This window comes from Pongo abelii, chromosome 4 (genome assembly GCF_028885655.2).
Source record: "Pongo abelii isolate AG06213 chromosome 4, NHGRI_mPonAbe1-v2.0_pri, whole genome shotgun sequence".
Taxonomy (NCBI): domain Eukaryota; kingdom Metazoa; phylum Chordata; class Mammalia; order Primates; family Hominidae; genus Pongo; species Pongo abelii.
Genome location: NC_071989.2, coordinates 140,858,043 through 140,873,132, shown reverse-complemented (window position 1 = coordinate 140,873,132; position 15,090 = coordinate 140,858,043). Strand labels below are relative to the sequence as shown.

General features: G+C 54.4%; 1 protein-coding gene across 2 annotated transcripts; it reads left to right on the top strand.

The window, feature by feature from the left end:
• Window positions 1–6,623: 6,623 nt before the first annotated feature.
• On the top strand, window positions 6,624–14,440 carry IRF1 (interferon regulatory factor 1). Of its 2 annotated transcripts, XM_002815864.6 has the most exons (10): window positions 6,624–6,965; window positions 8,020–8,111; window positions 9,476–9,575; window positions 10,373–10,549; window positions 10,659–10,708; window positions 10,810–10,939; window positions 11,138–11,260; window positions 11,801–11,850; window positions 13,026–13,161; window positions 13,448–14,440. In XM_002815864.6, exons 2-10 carry the CDS (start codon window positions 8,025–8,027, stop codon window positions 13,570–13,572), a joined length of 978 nt encoding a protein of 325 aa, XP_002815910.1. In that variant the 5' UTR covers window positions 6,624–6,965; window positions 8,020–8,024; the 3' UTR covers window positions 13,573–14,440. The 2 variants fall into 2 exon arrangements, with proteins under 2 accessions (XP_002815910.1, XP_063580315.1); XM_063724245.1 differs by lacking the exons at window positions 8,020–8,111; window positions 9,476–9,575 and having other exon boundaries at window positions 6,635–6,965.
• Window positions 14,441–15,090: the final 650 nt, after the last annotated feature.

Here is a 15,090-nt window from a genome sequence, read left to right as displayed (position 1 = left end):
GATGTGACAGTGAGGGGACAGCTGGGGACTTCAGCCATTTGAGGGGATATCCCAATTCCTCAGATCCCACCTGCCTGCGCATAGTCTCCTCTTTCCCCGCGTGCACACCCTCAAACCCCTCAGCTTGTAGAACTCCTCCCTCATTCCCTAAAAGCCACCCTGCAGGCAGGTCCATCCTTCACACCCCCACCCTCAGCATGAACACCCTCAGCATGAACACCATCCGGAGAGGGCTGGGGGCAGGTGCATTCAGGTGGGGCTTTTCCGGGGCCGGTTTTCCCCGGCTCCCGCTGGAACTTCCAGCTGGCCACTGGCCGGTAACACTGGACGCCCGCCCGTCCCCCAGCCCCCGCCGCTGCGCAGACCTCAGCGCTCCCGGCGTGGTTCGGTTCCCGGAAACTCCTCGATTTCCCTGTTGCCGCCGCGTTTGCAAGAAACCGAAACCCAGGCTCCGCCCCTTCGGCGCGGCCCCGCGGAACCCGGCGATGGGGCTGACCCCCACTGGATGGCCGGACCCAAGGCCCCCCTACCGGGCCCCTGCGCCCCGCCGCACCGCCAGCTGCAAGGCCCAGGCGGAGGTGGGAGGCATCTGAGTGCCTACGCGCCGACCCCCGGCGGGCAGCATCCGTCCAGCCGCTCAGCACCACCCGCGCCTCCAACGGGAGAGCCGCAGGTCTAACCCAAATCTCAGGCTGCAACGGATGGCAGTGCCCCGGCAAGGGACGCAACGCGGCCTTCCCCTGAGGCAATTTACAAGCGGGCGCCTTTTCTGTGCATCCCCTATGTCCCTGCCAAACCGAGCGGAAGGGGAAGGTGGGGGGGAGCAGGGAAGAGGGAAGTGCAGAGGTGTTCGCGGAAAGCTCTGCACCCCGATTGTTGCTAGCTCCATCTCGCAGGGGGAGATAATGGGCACAGAGAAGTTTAGCAACTTGCTTGAGGTCACACAGCCTGTAGCTGCTGACCAGGCTGCAAACCCACGGCCTATAGCAAGAGGCTGGGCGGGGAAGGAGGAAGAAGTGCCTTGGTCGCGGGCAGGTGAGCCGCCTGGCAGGGGTGGGGCTGCCAGCTTGCTGGGGGTAGGGGTGGAAGTGGGGTGGGGAGGAATAGGTAGGGAGGAGGCGGGCAGCCACCAGGGCTGGGAGGATTTGCAGTTCTCCTGCTGGCCCTCCCTTTCCAGGAAGCCGGCCAGCTTGGAGCCGGCTGCTCACCCCGACTCACCCCCAGCCTGGGCGGAGCAGGAATGTGGAAGTTGGCCCGAAAGGACTGTGCCCCCTCCCCGTCAAACACCCCCCCGCGTCCCCCACCAAGTTCTAGCCGGGGCTGTGGAGCGTGGGTCACCTGGGGGCGAAGGACTCCACATCACGGTGAAGTGGAGGTGCTGCTGCCCCCACAAAGACCAAGAAGCCTACCAGGGGCGCCCCGGGCGAACGGCAGTGGGCGTGGGCCGTTCTGCGGCACCCATTGGCGCGGGGGAGGAGAGTGCTGATCCCATCAAGCCCCGCTCCAGGTCGCGGCCGCTGGGCCTGGCCCGGGAGCCTCCCCCGGCCTCGGGGCCCCATGGGACTGACAGGGGACTGAGTTCTCTTTCCTCCCAACGGCGGTGTTTATAAGAAACGAAGCTCCGCAGCGGCCATCAGCGGCAGCCCACACTGTCACCCCGCCCCGCTCTCAGGGGGTTCCGGAACAGCCCTGAGCACTGGAGCAATTCCTTGGCTCAGTATTATATCATGACCCCCTAGTGATTTTCCAGCCAGCTTCAGCCCCACATTCTGCATTTAGGAATTTTATAACAGTGCAACGTTTATTCTGCTGTGTCATACAGCATATTTTGCCAAACCTTTGAGAGGGGAGGGGCTGGTCTGGTGCCCCAGTGTATCTCCAGGACCAAACCTGGGGTTGACCTAAAAGCAGGCCTGCATGATTCGTATGTGTTGAATGAATTAAGGGACTTTCTTTCTTTCCAATTAGGCTCCTTGCAGGCAGGGTGATGATCCTTGGATTCTGCCTTCAAGCTTTTGGATGCTTTTATTTCTGGCTTGTGTTCTGCAATTCACAGTTTAGGACTGCCCGCCTCCCAGGTTTCTGTGAAAATAGAGATGAAGGCTTTGAGCATTTCAGAGAGCCCTACTACTTCTGGACCTGGAACCTGGAAGGCATGCTGGGGGGTTTGTCTGCTTTGGGGACCGTGGCCCCCTCTCTGGGTAGCAGGCTCCACAGGTAGCAGGTCTCCCAGTCAAAAACCTAGTTCAGGTCAGGCGCCGTGGCTCATGCCTATAATCTCAGCACTTTGGGAGACCGAGGCGGTGGATCACCTGAGGGCAAGAGTTGGAGAACAGCCTGGCCAACGTGGTGAAACTCCATCTCTACCAAAAATACAAAAATTAGCTGGGCGTGGTGGTGGGTGCCTGTAATCCCAGCTACTTGGGAGGCTGAGGCAGGAGAATTGCTGAATCCCTGGAGGTAGAGGTTGCAGTGAGCCAAGATCACGTCACTGCACTCCAGCCTGGGTGACAGAGCGAGACTCCGTCTCAAAAAAAAAACAAAACAAAAAAGCACCTAGTTTAAACCTCACTGGCACCTGCACTTCAGCTCTCACAAACTCTCATTTCTGAGCACACACTCATCTTATCAGCAGAGGATTTAACCACAGGTTGCCAAGAAATGTCTGTATCTGAGAGAATTCATAATCTGAGATAGAAGGAACACTAAACTCCAGAGGAAGAGGGGTCACACATCAACTTAACTAGGATTTACTGAGTGCCTACCATGGTAGCCTCTCTTCGGGGGAGTGCAAGGATGGCAGCATCACCTTAGTGTGGTCTGTGTGGCCCTGTGCATTGACGTGTGTGTGCATGGTGACATGTTGGGAGCCATGCTTCTGGGCTTCAGGACTAACTGCAGCCCACTTAGGGGGTGAACAGTGTTTTGAGAGCCTGAGGGAGGGGACTGGGGACAAGAATTGTCTGTCAGGGTAGAGGCTCCCACAGGGTGTGTGAATGTGTGTGTGAGATGATCTTGCCTTCAGCATCCTGATTGCAGAAGTCACTTCAAAGGAGGCCCTGCCAGCCAGTTAGCCTCCTCTTGCTAGCACAGAAAAATCCAGGCCCCAATACAGAGAGGCCACACAATGAATTCACCCTCATTGAGTGAGGCTATGGATGAGAGGCATCTGTAAGGAAGACCTTGCACAGTGCAGGGTGCTGGCTACCCTCAGCTAACCCCTAGCTCGCTTCAGCTGCTGGGCATGAGGAACCTGCTTAGATTTCTCACAGAAAACATGGAGAGTTCTTTTTCTCACAGAAAAAATGTAGAGTTTGTTCCCCAGAGTTTGTTCCCACCACGTAGAAAGTGACCAGTGATGAAAAGGCAACACACGAAAGTTAAGGACCAAAGGGTCCAAGGAGGGAAAACAAAGGACTTCCGGTTGGTTGCTTTGCGGGCATTTTGAAGAGATCAGGCATATGCTCTGGGCCTTAAAAAAAGACGCAGAGATTGAAGTGGTGGTGTGGGCAAGGGAGAGAGAGATTGAGAGAGGGTGAGTGTTGCCAAGTATCCTGAGGAGACAGGGATGAAGGGACAAACACAGTGTGTTCAGATAATGGAAATACAGTGAAAGGTTCATGCGTTCCTGTTCATACATTTCATTTGACTTATGTCTTACAGTTTGGAGATAATTTTGATAGTCTAATTTTACAATTAGGAGAGATGGAGAGAGATTATCTCTATTTTACAGATGAGAAAACTGAGCCCCAGAGAGGCACAGTAACTTGCTAAGATCGCATAGCAAGTGGAAAAAGCACAATAAGAACCCAGGCTTTCAGACTCAAATCCTGTGTTCTCTTTTCATCCCCCTTTAGTTTCATCTTCCCTACTGCCAAGGGTAGGGAAGCTGTCAGGGACAGAAGGTTGGAATGGGACCCCAGGACCAGACTGAGCAGAGATTTGAATGTGGGGCTGAATGTAGGGGAGCTCAGAAGGCTCCTGGGTGGCCCCGAGTGTTAGGGAGATCATCCGAGTTAGGGAGATCATTCCAGTGCAGAGGCACCATCTTCCCCATCTACCTGGGCAGGACTAATAGGCAAGGAGGCCCAAGGGGAGGTTGGGGCAACAATAGTCTGGTCCTGGACTATGAAATCACAACCCGATATAGGGAAGGAAGACCCAGAAGACCAGGTGGGAAAGAAAAGGGCTGGCTCCGAATTACTAAGAGCCTACAGGAGCCTATGTGTTCTGCTGGGGATCACAGAATGTTCTACATCTTAGAATATGATTCATCAAAAGCCATTACAATAAAAATGTTGGGTACTTAAACATGGCTTAGCTTTATTTCACTGATTTAGAGTATAGCACCCCTAGTCATAATAAGCATATTCTTACAGGCTTCAAAATAAAATAAGAATCCCTAAGGTTAAAAAAAAAAAGGTCAAAGATGTAAATGTAAATGACAGTTTCATTGGTAAATCCTAACTGGGGAATTTCTCCTAAGCAAAAAATTATTGATGTGCACAAAGATTTAGCTAATAGTGTTGTTTGTATTATGAAAAAATGGAAATAACCTAACTGTCCTACAATAGGGGATTAATTGGGTAAATTTTTATTTATCCTTATGAAAGAATAATATATACCTATTACAAATGACATTGCATAAGTATGTTTCATGACATGGAAAGATGCTCATTATGGCTAAACATACATATGCATATACAGGTATATTTATACCTGTATCTGTGAATTAAAATTAAGTTTTTGTTTTAAAGCATTTTTTATAGTGTCCTGTCGCCTTCACAGGGTCACTGTGGTCAACTTATCAGACCACAAGGATGCAAACTTCCTTTCCCTAATCTCATCCTGAATTTTCCAGTGGCTGTGTCAGGTTCTCAGGGGAAGGACAAGCATCTATTTGCTGTACCAAGAAAGGATCCCACAACTCAGGAGTCACTTGTTTTCTCTTATTCTTGCTCAGAAGGTCTTGGTCCCTGTAGCAAGTCTCCACTTCCATTTGTCAGTTAAAGTACCCCAAACCCCACCTTTCCATTCCAGAGTGTCATTGCCCTCCACTTTGCTTAACACTCAGTTAGGTTCCTTCCTCAGTTTCTCCTACCTCCTTTCCTCTCCTAGCTCCTGACCCACCTCTATCTGGTAGACAGTTTTGCCCATTCCTGCTGGTATCCTGGGAACCAGGTTTGGCATTGGTCACAGCCAATGCGCCAGAATGGGCTTGCGCCCATTCTGCAATACGCCAGAATGGGATTAACCCATGCATTTCCTCTACGGGAGGGAGGTAGTAGAGTGACTGGCAAGTCGAATGTTGCATGGGTGTGTCTATTTATAGCCTGCAAAATGGGGTGCTGCCCTGGAGGGAGAGCTGGGGTGAAGGAAATGACACGCCTGGGAGAGTAACTTACTTCTGAGTCAGGAGCTTTAGGGAGATGAAGGAAGAAGCCTCCTGGGCCAGAGTTTTGGATGGAAAATGAACACCCAGTCAAGTCTCTAGGACTACAAGTGGGGCGGGGACTAGTTGTGAGCGAGAGTTAAGTAGGGGCCCTTACCAAGGAGCATGGGACCTGGGCTCCCCAACCCTTTGGCTAGGCCCATGGCGTTGATCAGCCCTGAGCTAATTCCTCCATGCTGCCCAGAACCTCTCTGGGCCAAGCCCTGGGGACTCACAGATGACAGACAGCAATGCTTCCATTGAGGAACTCCCATACGCGGGCCACAGGGGGGCTCTGGAGGCGGCCTGAGGCAACAGTGCTAGGAGGGATCTGAGCTACCCCACCCCCACCCTCACTCAGCCGTCTGGGCTTCTCTGAACCCCTTCTCCTCCTCTGTTCCCTAAAGCCAGACAGGGGGAGTCCCAGGGAGGCAGACCGAAAAGGGGTGGGGTGTCATCCTGGTCACTATTAGACCCTGCAACGGCGACCTTGAAAACTACTCAGCGTCTGTTGCCCGAGTGGAGCATAGTGCTTTACAATCTCTTCCCATCACAGCAAACCATCAAGGTAGGGCTACTGTTATTTTATGGTTGAAAAACTGAGGTCCTGCGTCCCTTGGGGGCTGTGCCAGCAGCGGCCAAGTTGGGATTTCCCCTGGTCCAGCAGCCCCAGACAGCACACGGGGCAGGGTAGGCTTTCTGCCTCCTTCACTTCCCCAGTGCAGGTGAGTGACCTGGCGGGAGGGGGTCACCCCTAAAAACAGGGGTAGTGCTAGGACTGAAACCCTCCCTTCTTGATAACCCACTGGCAAGTTTGAGGAGCCAGGCTGCCAGTCGGGAGATTCGGCCCGGTGTTCCCACTGGAGAGGGCGGCAAGTGCCCGGGCGATCCCCTCACCTGCGTTCGGGAGATATACCCCCGCCCCCGCCCCGCCAGGAGGGTGAAAAGATGGCCCCAGGAGCCAGCCGGCTGGGAGAAGGCGGAGTGAGAGGAGAGGCTGGGGCCGGGGTCGCTGGGCTGTCCCGGGCAGCCCTCCTCCGAGCGAGCCGGAGCAGGGGTGGATTGGGAGCGCGCGGGGCGGGCCCGCGGTGGCCCCGGGGCGGTGGCGCCCGGCCGGAGAGGGTGGGGCGGAGCAGCCGCCCTGTACTTCCCCTTCGCCGCTAGCTCTACAACAGCCTGATTTCCCCGAAATGACGGCGCGCAGCCGGCCAATGGGCGCCCGCGCGGCTGTCCGGGGGCGGGGCTGGCCAGGGCTGGGGAATCCCGCTAAGTGTTTGGATTGCTCGGTGGCGCCGCTGCCCTGGCAGAGCTCGCCACTCCTTCGTCGAGGTAGGACGTGCACCCGAGCCCCGCCGAACCGAGGCCACCCGGAGCCGTGCCCAGTCCTCGCCGGCCGTGCCCGGCGGCCTCAAGAACCCGGCAACCTCTGCCTTCTTCCCTCTTCCACTCAGAGTCGCGCTCGGCGCGACCTCACTGCAGCCCCTGCGTCGCCGGGACCCTCGCGCGCGGCCGCCGGATCGCTCCTGCAGCAGAGGTGAGTACGCCTTTGAGGCGCGGGGCACCGGCAGCGTCGAATAAAAGGCGCGCGGGGTACCAGGAAGTGGGGGGTCGAAAGCTCCAGGCTGGAGACTCGCGGGCGCGCGGCGTTGCCCGGGCCTCCGCGCGGGCTCCGGGGGGCGCCGGAGGAGCTGCGAGCCGCGGCGCGGGGAGGGCGGGCCGCGGCGTGGACCGCCCACCCGGACGAGGCTGCCGGCGCCCGGCAGCTTTCGCAAATCTGCGTGCGCGCAGCCGCCAGGGGCCTGTAGGTGGCCCGCTACGTTCGTCCCGCGCATCCACACGCCGTGCCGGGGACCGAGTGTCAGCCCACGCGTGGGCGCCCGGTGCTCCCGGCTTTCGGCGGTCCCAGCTCCGCGCCCAGGCGCCAGGTTTTGGGCTCCCTGTGCTGGTGGCAAGGGCTGGCTTACTGCCCAGGTGGCTGGAGGGAATCGTGACCTACGGAGACTGCGGGAAGAGGCGCCACAGGTGTTCCTTGGGCCACTTCTCTAGAGGAGGGGAAACCGGGCCGGAAGGGTTAGCGTCCTGGTCTTAGCGTTGTGGGCGCTGTGGCTGTCAGGAAGGCGTAGAATGGATTCAGGGGGGCGGGAGGGGGCTGTTCAGGGTGACGGCTAGCCCTTTGCTAGCTAGTGGTTACAACTCAAGTCAAGGGCATTTCTTCTTGGCATCAAGCAAAAGAAGTCCCTCCCTTTGCAAAGGATTTGAATTTTGAGTGAAAAGTTCTGAAATTAGGGTATCTGTGCATTTTGTCTCTTTTCCTGCATATGAATCCTGAAGCCATCACTTGCATGCCTGTCTCCTCCAGAGACTGTCTGGGAGGGGCTGAAGGAAGGGGCAAAAGCATTTTTGCCTAAGATGCTTAAAAAATCTGGAGAGCAGTTTTATTCCAGCGCAGCTCCCCTCCGCACTGAGTGTAGTACCTAGTAGCTGGCTGAGGGGAGGGGAGGGTAACTAAGTGACCTCGGGTGGGGCAGGTCAGTGCCCAGGTACTGTTCAACAGATTCCAGACTGGAGCCTCTATCTTCTCTTTACAGCCAACATGCCCATCACTCGGATGCGCATGAGACCCTGGCTAGAGATGCAGATTAATTCCAACCAAATCCCGGGGCTCATCTGGATTAATAAAGTGAGTGTAACTCTTTGGGTTTTCCTGCCACTGTTTTAACCCATGTACTTCTGGAGGGACCAAAGCTTCAGATGCAGCTCAAAAAGGGAAGTGATAACGGGACAGGCAGATGTTTCTCCCAGTGGGTCCTGCATGCAGGGAGTGTGCACGGCCCAGCCTGGGCCTCACTTGCATGACTCCTGCCTTCTTCCCTTCTTGAGGTAGGGCATCCACCTGAAGGCACTTCCAGTTTCCAGCAGCAAGACTTTCCCAGCATCTGCAGAGCTGGAGTTCTGGTCTCCTCTAAGGGAGACCCTTACAAACATACACAGCACCCTGCAGGGCTCCAATCGAACAAATAGAAGACTGAGAAGTGGATGCTGCTGGGTAGAAAGGTGGCTGGCTTAGCAGAGGACAAACGAATTAATCTTGCACCAGTCACTCTGGCCCAAGAAGCCTATAGCTGGTGCACTTGGGGCAACATAGACCCTATAGACTTAGTAGCAATGATAGTATTCATAATAATAGCTAATGCTTACTGAACACTCCCTGTGTGCCTGGTACCTGCTAAGTATGTTATTTACATTGTGTCATTTAATCCTCGCAGTAGTCCTGTGGGGTAGATCTTATTAATGTCATCATTTTCAGATAAGTAAACAGAGGCACTGAGAGGTAGATCATAAGATCACACAAAAAGTGATGAAGCCAAGATGTGAACTTGAACGGTCTCAGAAATCTTTACTGTTAACCATCAGTGATATAATAACAGTAAGACCTTAGACTTCATATTTGTCACTGTGTCCCTACACATCCTCTGGTTTTTAATCCTCAAAATTTTGTTGGATATGTTTTCTCATTTCCAAGAAGAGAAAACTGAGGGGCAAAGAAATACAGTGACAATGCCAGGGTTACACAGTGTTCACCATCCAAGTCTAGCCCAGAGCTCCCTCAGTGGTATGACCAGGACCCCCTGTGTAAGAGCCCATGCTCCGAGGTGTCCTGAGGAGTCCTTTCTAATGGAAGAAGTTCTTACTTCCATGTTGGTGCTTACAAGCCAGAGAAAAACATCCTAGAGCTTCAAAACCAGGGCTTCGGGGGAGGGTGCCCTGTGTGGGTCCTAGCACATGTGTAACAGGCAGAGGGAGGTCTTTGTGAGCTAATAATGCTGCAGCTCATCCGAACTAGGTGTCCCTCCTGAGAGCTCCAGAGTGGTCTGTTTAAGCCAGCCTCAAGACGGGTCAGTCCAAGCCAGATGTCAGGGGGACAAGGGGAAGTCAGCCTTTTCTCAGACCTGTCTGGCTGGGCAGGCCTGGGTCTCAGACTCAGCCCCAAAGTCTGTGGTCTCTGAGCTGACACAGCGTCATGTGTATGTGTGTGTTGTTCAGGAGGAGATGATCTTCCAGATCCCATGGAAGCATGCTGCCAAGCATGGCTGGGACATCAACAAGGATGCCTGTTTGTTCCGGAGCTGGGCCATTCACACAGGTGTGTGCCTGGGACTCAGGCCTAGGAAGCCCAGGGTAGAGACAAGAGGAGGCATTAACGTTAACACAGAGGCTCTTCACTGGGGTCCCTGAGCCCCTGAGACAATATGCAGAATTACTGGGAAGAGGGGCTGGTGGCAGACTTGTGTTTCTGGAGAAGAGAGTTGATCATTTCAGCAAATTCTCAAAGGGATTTATAAAGCCAAGATCTTAGAAAGTGTGTGGCTTCAGGGGGTTTGTGGCTAGATGAAAGTTCTCCCTGGCAAAAGCATCTGTGAAAAGCGTCTGTAAGCCAGGGCACTGAAAGAGACCCAGGTCTGTCTTTTTCTTTGTGTTGACCAAGGCCCTTGGTCCAAGGCTCATGTGGTTGGTGGCCTCCTTTATCCTTGAGAGATGGAGCTCTAGGCCCATCTCAGATCAGCCCACCTGTTCAGTAACTGTTCTCTGCTGCCCAGTCTGTGCCCACTCTACCCTCTGGCTGCTGATAGCCCAAGGAGGAAGACTGGGCATGATCTGGGACACAGATAGTGCACTTTGGGGGATATGGGGACTCTAGTGCTTCTGGCTGGGCCCTTCACTGAGGCCCGCTAGATGTGTTTAAGCCAAGCCTGGGCATTTGAGAAGGTCCAGGGCCTAGGACCTGCAGAGTGTCACCGGGAGTACCTGCTGGTTTGACCACTGTGGCTCTCTGGTAGCATGAGAGGTCAGGGGTACCCTTGCCTTCCTCCTCCAGGCCAGGGGCAGCTGAGGATCCCTACCCATGGCCCTGACGACCCTCTTTTTTCTCCTGCCCTCTAGGCCGATACAAAGCAGGGGAAAAGGAGCCAGATCCCAAGACGTGGAAGGCCAACTTTCGCTGTGCCATGAACTCCCTGCCAGATATCGAGGAGGTGAAAGACCAGAGCAGGAACAAGGGCAGCTCAGCTGTGCGAGTATACCGGATGCTTCCACCTCTCACCAAGAACCAGAGAAAAGGTATCCAAGGACTCTGGGTCCTTGGGAATCCCTCAGGGAGGGAGGGTAGAAGAAGGTCAGCTGGGGCTGGAGAGCCTGCACCAAGGCTGACAGCCTGTCTGCCCCACAGAAAGAAAGTCGAAGTCCAGCCGAGATGCTAAGAGCAAGGCCAAGAGGAAGGTGAGTGTGGTCCTAAGCAGCCAGGTCACCTGTGGGCCAGGGTGAGCAGCGGAAGAAATGCTAAGGTGGCCCTGGGCCTAAGCTGCTTTCTCCCTCCACAGTCATGTGGGGATTCCAGCCCTGATACCTTCTCTGATGGACTCAGCAGCTCCACTCTGCCTGATGACCACAGCAGCTACACAGTTCCAGGCTACATGCAGGACTTGGAGGTGGAGCGGGCCCTGACTCCAGGTGAGCTGGTCCAGGTCTGGCAGGGGACTCCACAGGTCAGTGGGATGACTCCTTCTCTTGGAGGCATGGTGCTGGCATATGGTGGCCCATTAGTGCAGGCTGCAGGGTTTGGGGGCGGGGGGGTGGGGGGCGGGCGCTCGATGTCTTGCAAACTAAGAAAGCACACAGCCTTGACCTGTGGCTTCTGCTGTCCCCCAGCACTGTCACCGTGTGCTGTCAGCAGCACTCTCCCCGACTGGCACATCCCAGTGGAAGTTGTGCCGGACAGCACCAGTGATCTGTACAACTTCCAGGTGTCACCCATGCCCTCCACCTCTGAAGGTTGGTGCTCCTGGGGCCTGGCCTGCCTGCTTGACTGTCTGGGTCCTGTGAAGGGCTTCCTGAGAGAGAAAAGATGCTCAGAACTCCACCTGGCACTGAGCTGATTGAGTTGGGCATTGCCCAGTCTTAGCCACCATAGGGGGAGGCAAGCGATGGGGACACTAGGAAGGCAGTTCAGAGTGGGCTGCAGCACAGTGGGGGCTGGTGAGAGGAGGGAAGGGGGCCAGGGGCTGCATTTTGGGATGCTGGTTCTCCTTCCTCCTCTGTAGCCCAGCATCTGAAGGTGAGGAAGGAAGTGGGGTGGGGGTGGGAAGAGGCGTGGCTTCAGGATTTGAGAGGCTGAGTCACCAGGCCAGTGTCCTGTTCTGGAATCTACATGGCAGACAGGTACACCGGGAGGGTGTGTGTGTGTGTGTGTGTGTGTGTGTCACAGAGAGAGAGACAGACAGACAAAGGGCAGGGGGATCTGGTGGGCTGGAACTGGAACTGCAGGGTGAGTGTGGCTGACTGCCAGCCAACCTCTGCTTTCCCCATCCACAGCTACAACAGATGAGGATGAGGAAGGGAAATTACCTGAGGACATCATGAAGGTAAAGCCCCTTCCTACCTGGGCACTCTTGAAGTGACCGTTTCTCAGTGAGGAGAGAGAACCAGTGAAGCTTCCAAATCAGAGGATGGGTAGCTGCTGTTGTCACCTGGCTGCTTGCATCGTCCCACAAGTGCCACATTCACGTGGCTTGACTGGTGGGAAAGCCTCCATGGGAAGGGAAGGCAGGTGGGAGGCCTGGCCTCTGACAGGCCATCCTGAAGCAAGCCTTGGGGCATCAGACAGCTCTGTGAGTCAGGCACTATGAGCGATGGGTCCCTGGCCTGCATCCTCCGCCCCAACATGCCCCAGCCCTGCTAGTTCGGGAAATGCACATCAGGTTTCAATAATCAGCCTTTAGGATCCGTTAATATGATGATGGCTTTATAGAAAAAGTTAGCAAGTTACCCTCCAGGTTTTTTTTTTCTGCTTCAGTTTTGAAAGTGAATATAAAGAAGTTTTTTGCAGCCGGGGGCAGTGGCTCATGCCTGTAATCCCAGCACTTTGGAAGGCCAAGGTGGGTGGATCACCTGAGGTCAGGAGTTCGAGACCAGCCTGACTAACATGGTGAAACCCATCTCTACCAAAAATATAAAAATTAGCTGGGCCTGGTGGCGCATGCCTGTAATCCCAGATACTCTGAAGGCTGAGGCAGGAGAATCGCTTGAACCTGAGAGGCGGAGGTTGCAGTGAGCTGAGATTGTGTCATTGCACTCCAGCCTGGGCAACAAGAGCGAAACTCCATTTCAAAAAAAAGTTTTTGCAGTAGTTGTATGCCAGCTGTTCCATCAGCCCAAAAAATTGAGACATGGACGTAGTTCCTTATCTCTAGCTTTTCTAGTCATCTTTTCTTGATTTGTTATGCTAACCTTTGTTTTAAGCCACATTCCCTCTTACTATGTCCTTACACAGTTGAGAGGGAAGTCGTGGAGATACTATACCAGAGAGTGGGTGTGAGAGGGGTGGGAAAATGAATTGAGGACCAGTGCCAACATGCATTTCTGCCTCCTCCCTTCTGGGCCCTTTTCCTGACTGCAGTGCACTTCTGCATCCTATCTGAGATTGTGAAAATGGCCAAGGGTGTGATCCTGGCTGAGAGGAGCTGGCTCATTGAGGGCAGGGCCACAGGGTGAGTCTGCACTGGAGGGAGTTGATAGCCTCTTGCTCTTCTGTCCCCAGCTCTTGGAGCAGTCGGAGTGGCAGCCAACAAACGTGGATGGGAAGGGGTACCTACTCAATGAACCTGGAGTCCAGCCCACCTCTGTCTATGGAGACTTTAGCTGTAAGGAGGAGCCAGAAGTTGACAGCCCAGGGGGTAAGAAGGCCCTAGATCCTTATGGCTTCTTAGAGGAGGGAGAACCACGTAGGGATGGAGAAAGCTTGGGGGCAGGGCCAGGGAGCAGGGCGGTAAAGCACCTGGGGTACTGACACATTGTGAATTAGCTACTGCTGCCATGCCTTAAGGTTTGCCTGAAGCTGAGTGGATGTTTACTGCTGTGCTGGGAAGAGCAGAGTCCATGTCTATGGCCTTCAGGGGTAGGGGGAAGCACACCTTATGCCACCGTCCCCTACCCTCATACAACCTTCTTCACATCTTCTAGGGGATATTGGGCTGAGTCTACAGCGTGTCTTCACAGATCTGAAGAACATGGATGCCACCTGGCTGGACAGCCTGCTGACCCCAGTCCGGTTGCCCTCCATCCAGGCCATTCCCTGTGCACCGTAGCAGGGCCCCTGGGCCCCTCTTACTCCTCTAGGCGAGCAGGACCTGGCATCATGGTGGATATGGTGCAGAGAAGCTGTACTTCTGTGGGTCCCTCAACAGCCAAGTGTGACCCCACTGCCAAGTGGGGATGGGGCCTCCCTCCTTGGGTCATTGACCTCTCAGGGCCTGGCAGGCCAGTGTCTGGGTTTTTCTTGTGGGGTAAAGCTGGCCCTGCCTCCCAGAAAGATGAGGTTCTGAGACCAGTGTGTCAGGTCAGGGACTTGGATAGGAGTCAGTGTCTGGCTTTTTCCTCTGAGCCCAGCTGCCTGGAGAGGGTCTCGCTGTCACTGGCTGGCTCCTAGGGGAACAGACCAGTGACCCCAGAAAAGCATAACACCAATCCCAGGGCTGGCTCTGCACTAAGAGAAAATTGCACTAAATGAATCTCGTTCCCAAAGAACTACCCTCTTTTCAGCTGAGCCCTGGGGACCGTTCCAAAGCCAGTGAAATGTGAAGGAAAGTGGGGTCCTTCGGGGCGATGCTCCCTCAGCCTCAGAGGAGCTCTACCCTGCTCCCTGCTTTGGCTGAGGGGCTTGGGAAAAAAACTTGGCACTTTTTCGTGTGGATCTTGCCACATTTCTGATCAGAGGTGTACACTAACATTTCCCCCGAGCTCTTGGCCTTTGCATTTATTTATACAGTGCCTTGCTCGGCGCCCACCACCCCCTCAAGCCCCACAAGCCCTCAACAGGCCCAGGGAGGGAAGTGTGAGCGCCTTGGTATGACTTAAAATTGGAAATGTCATCTAACCATTAAGTCACGTGTGAACACATAAGGACGTTTGTAAATATGTACATTTGTCTTTTTATAAAAAGTAAATTGTTTATAAGGGGTGTGGCCTTTTTAGAGAGAAATTTAACTTGTAGATGATTTTACTTTTTATGGAAACACTGATGGACTCATTATTGGCATCCCGCCTGAACTTGACTTTGGGGTGAACAGGGACATGCATCTATTATAAAATCCTTTCGGCCAGGCGCGGTGGCTCACACCTGTAATTCCAGCACTTTGGGAGGCTGAGATGGGTGGATCACCTGAGGTCAGGAGTTCGAGACCAGCCTGGTGAAACTCCATTTCTACTAAAAATGCAAAAATTAGCTGGGCGTGGTTGCGGGTGCCTATAATCCCAGCTACTCAAGAGGCTGAGGCAAGAGAATCGCTTGAACCTGGGAGGTGGAGGTTGCAGTGAGCCGAGAACATGCCATTGCACTCCAGCCCGGGCACCAAAAAAAAAAAAAAAAAAAAAATCCTTTCATTTGGCCAGGCATGGTGGCTCATGCCTGTAATCCTAGCACTTTGGGAGGCCAAGGTGGGCAGATCACCTGAGGTCAGGAGTTTGAGACCAGCCTGGCCAACATGGTGAAACCCCATCTCTACTAAAAATACAAAAATTAGGCTGGGTGCGGTGGCTCACGCCTGTAATCCCAGCACTTTGGGAGGCAGAGGCGGGTGGATCACGAGGTCAGGAGATCGAGACCA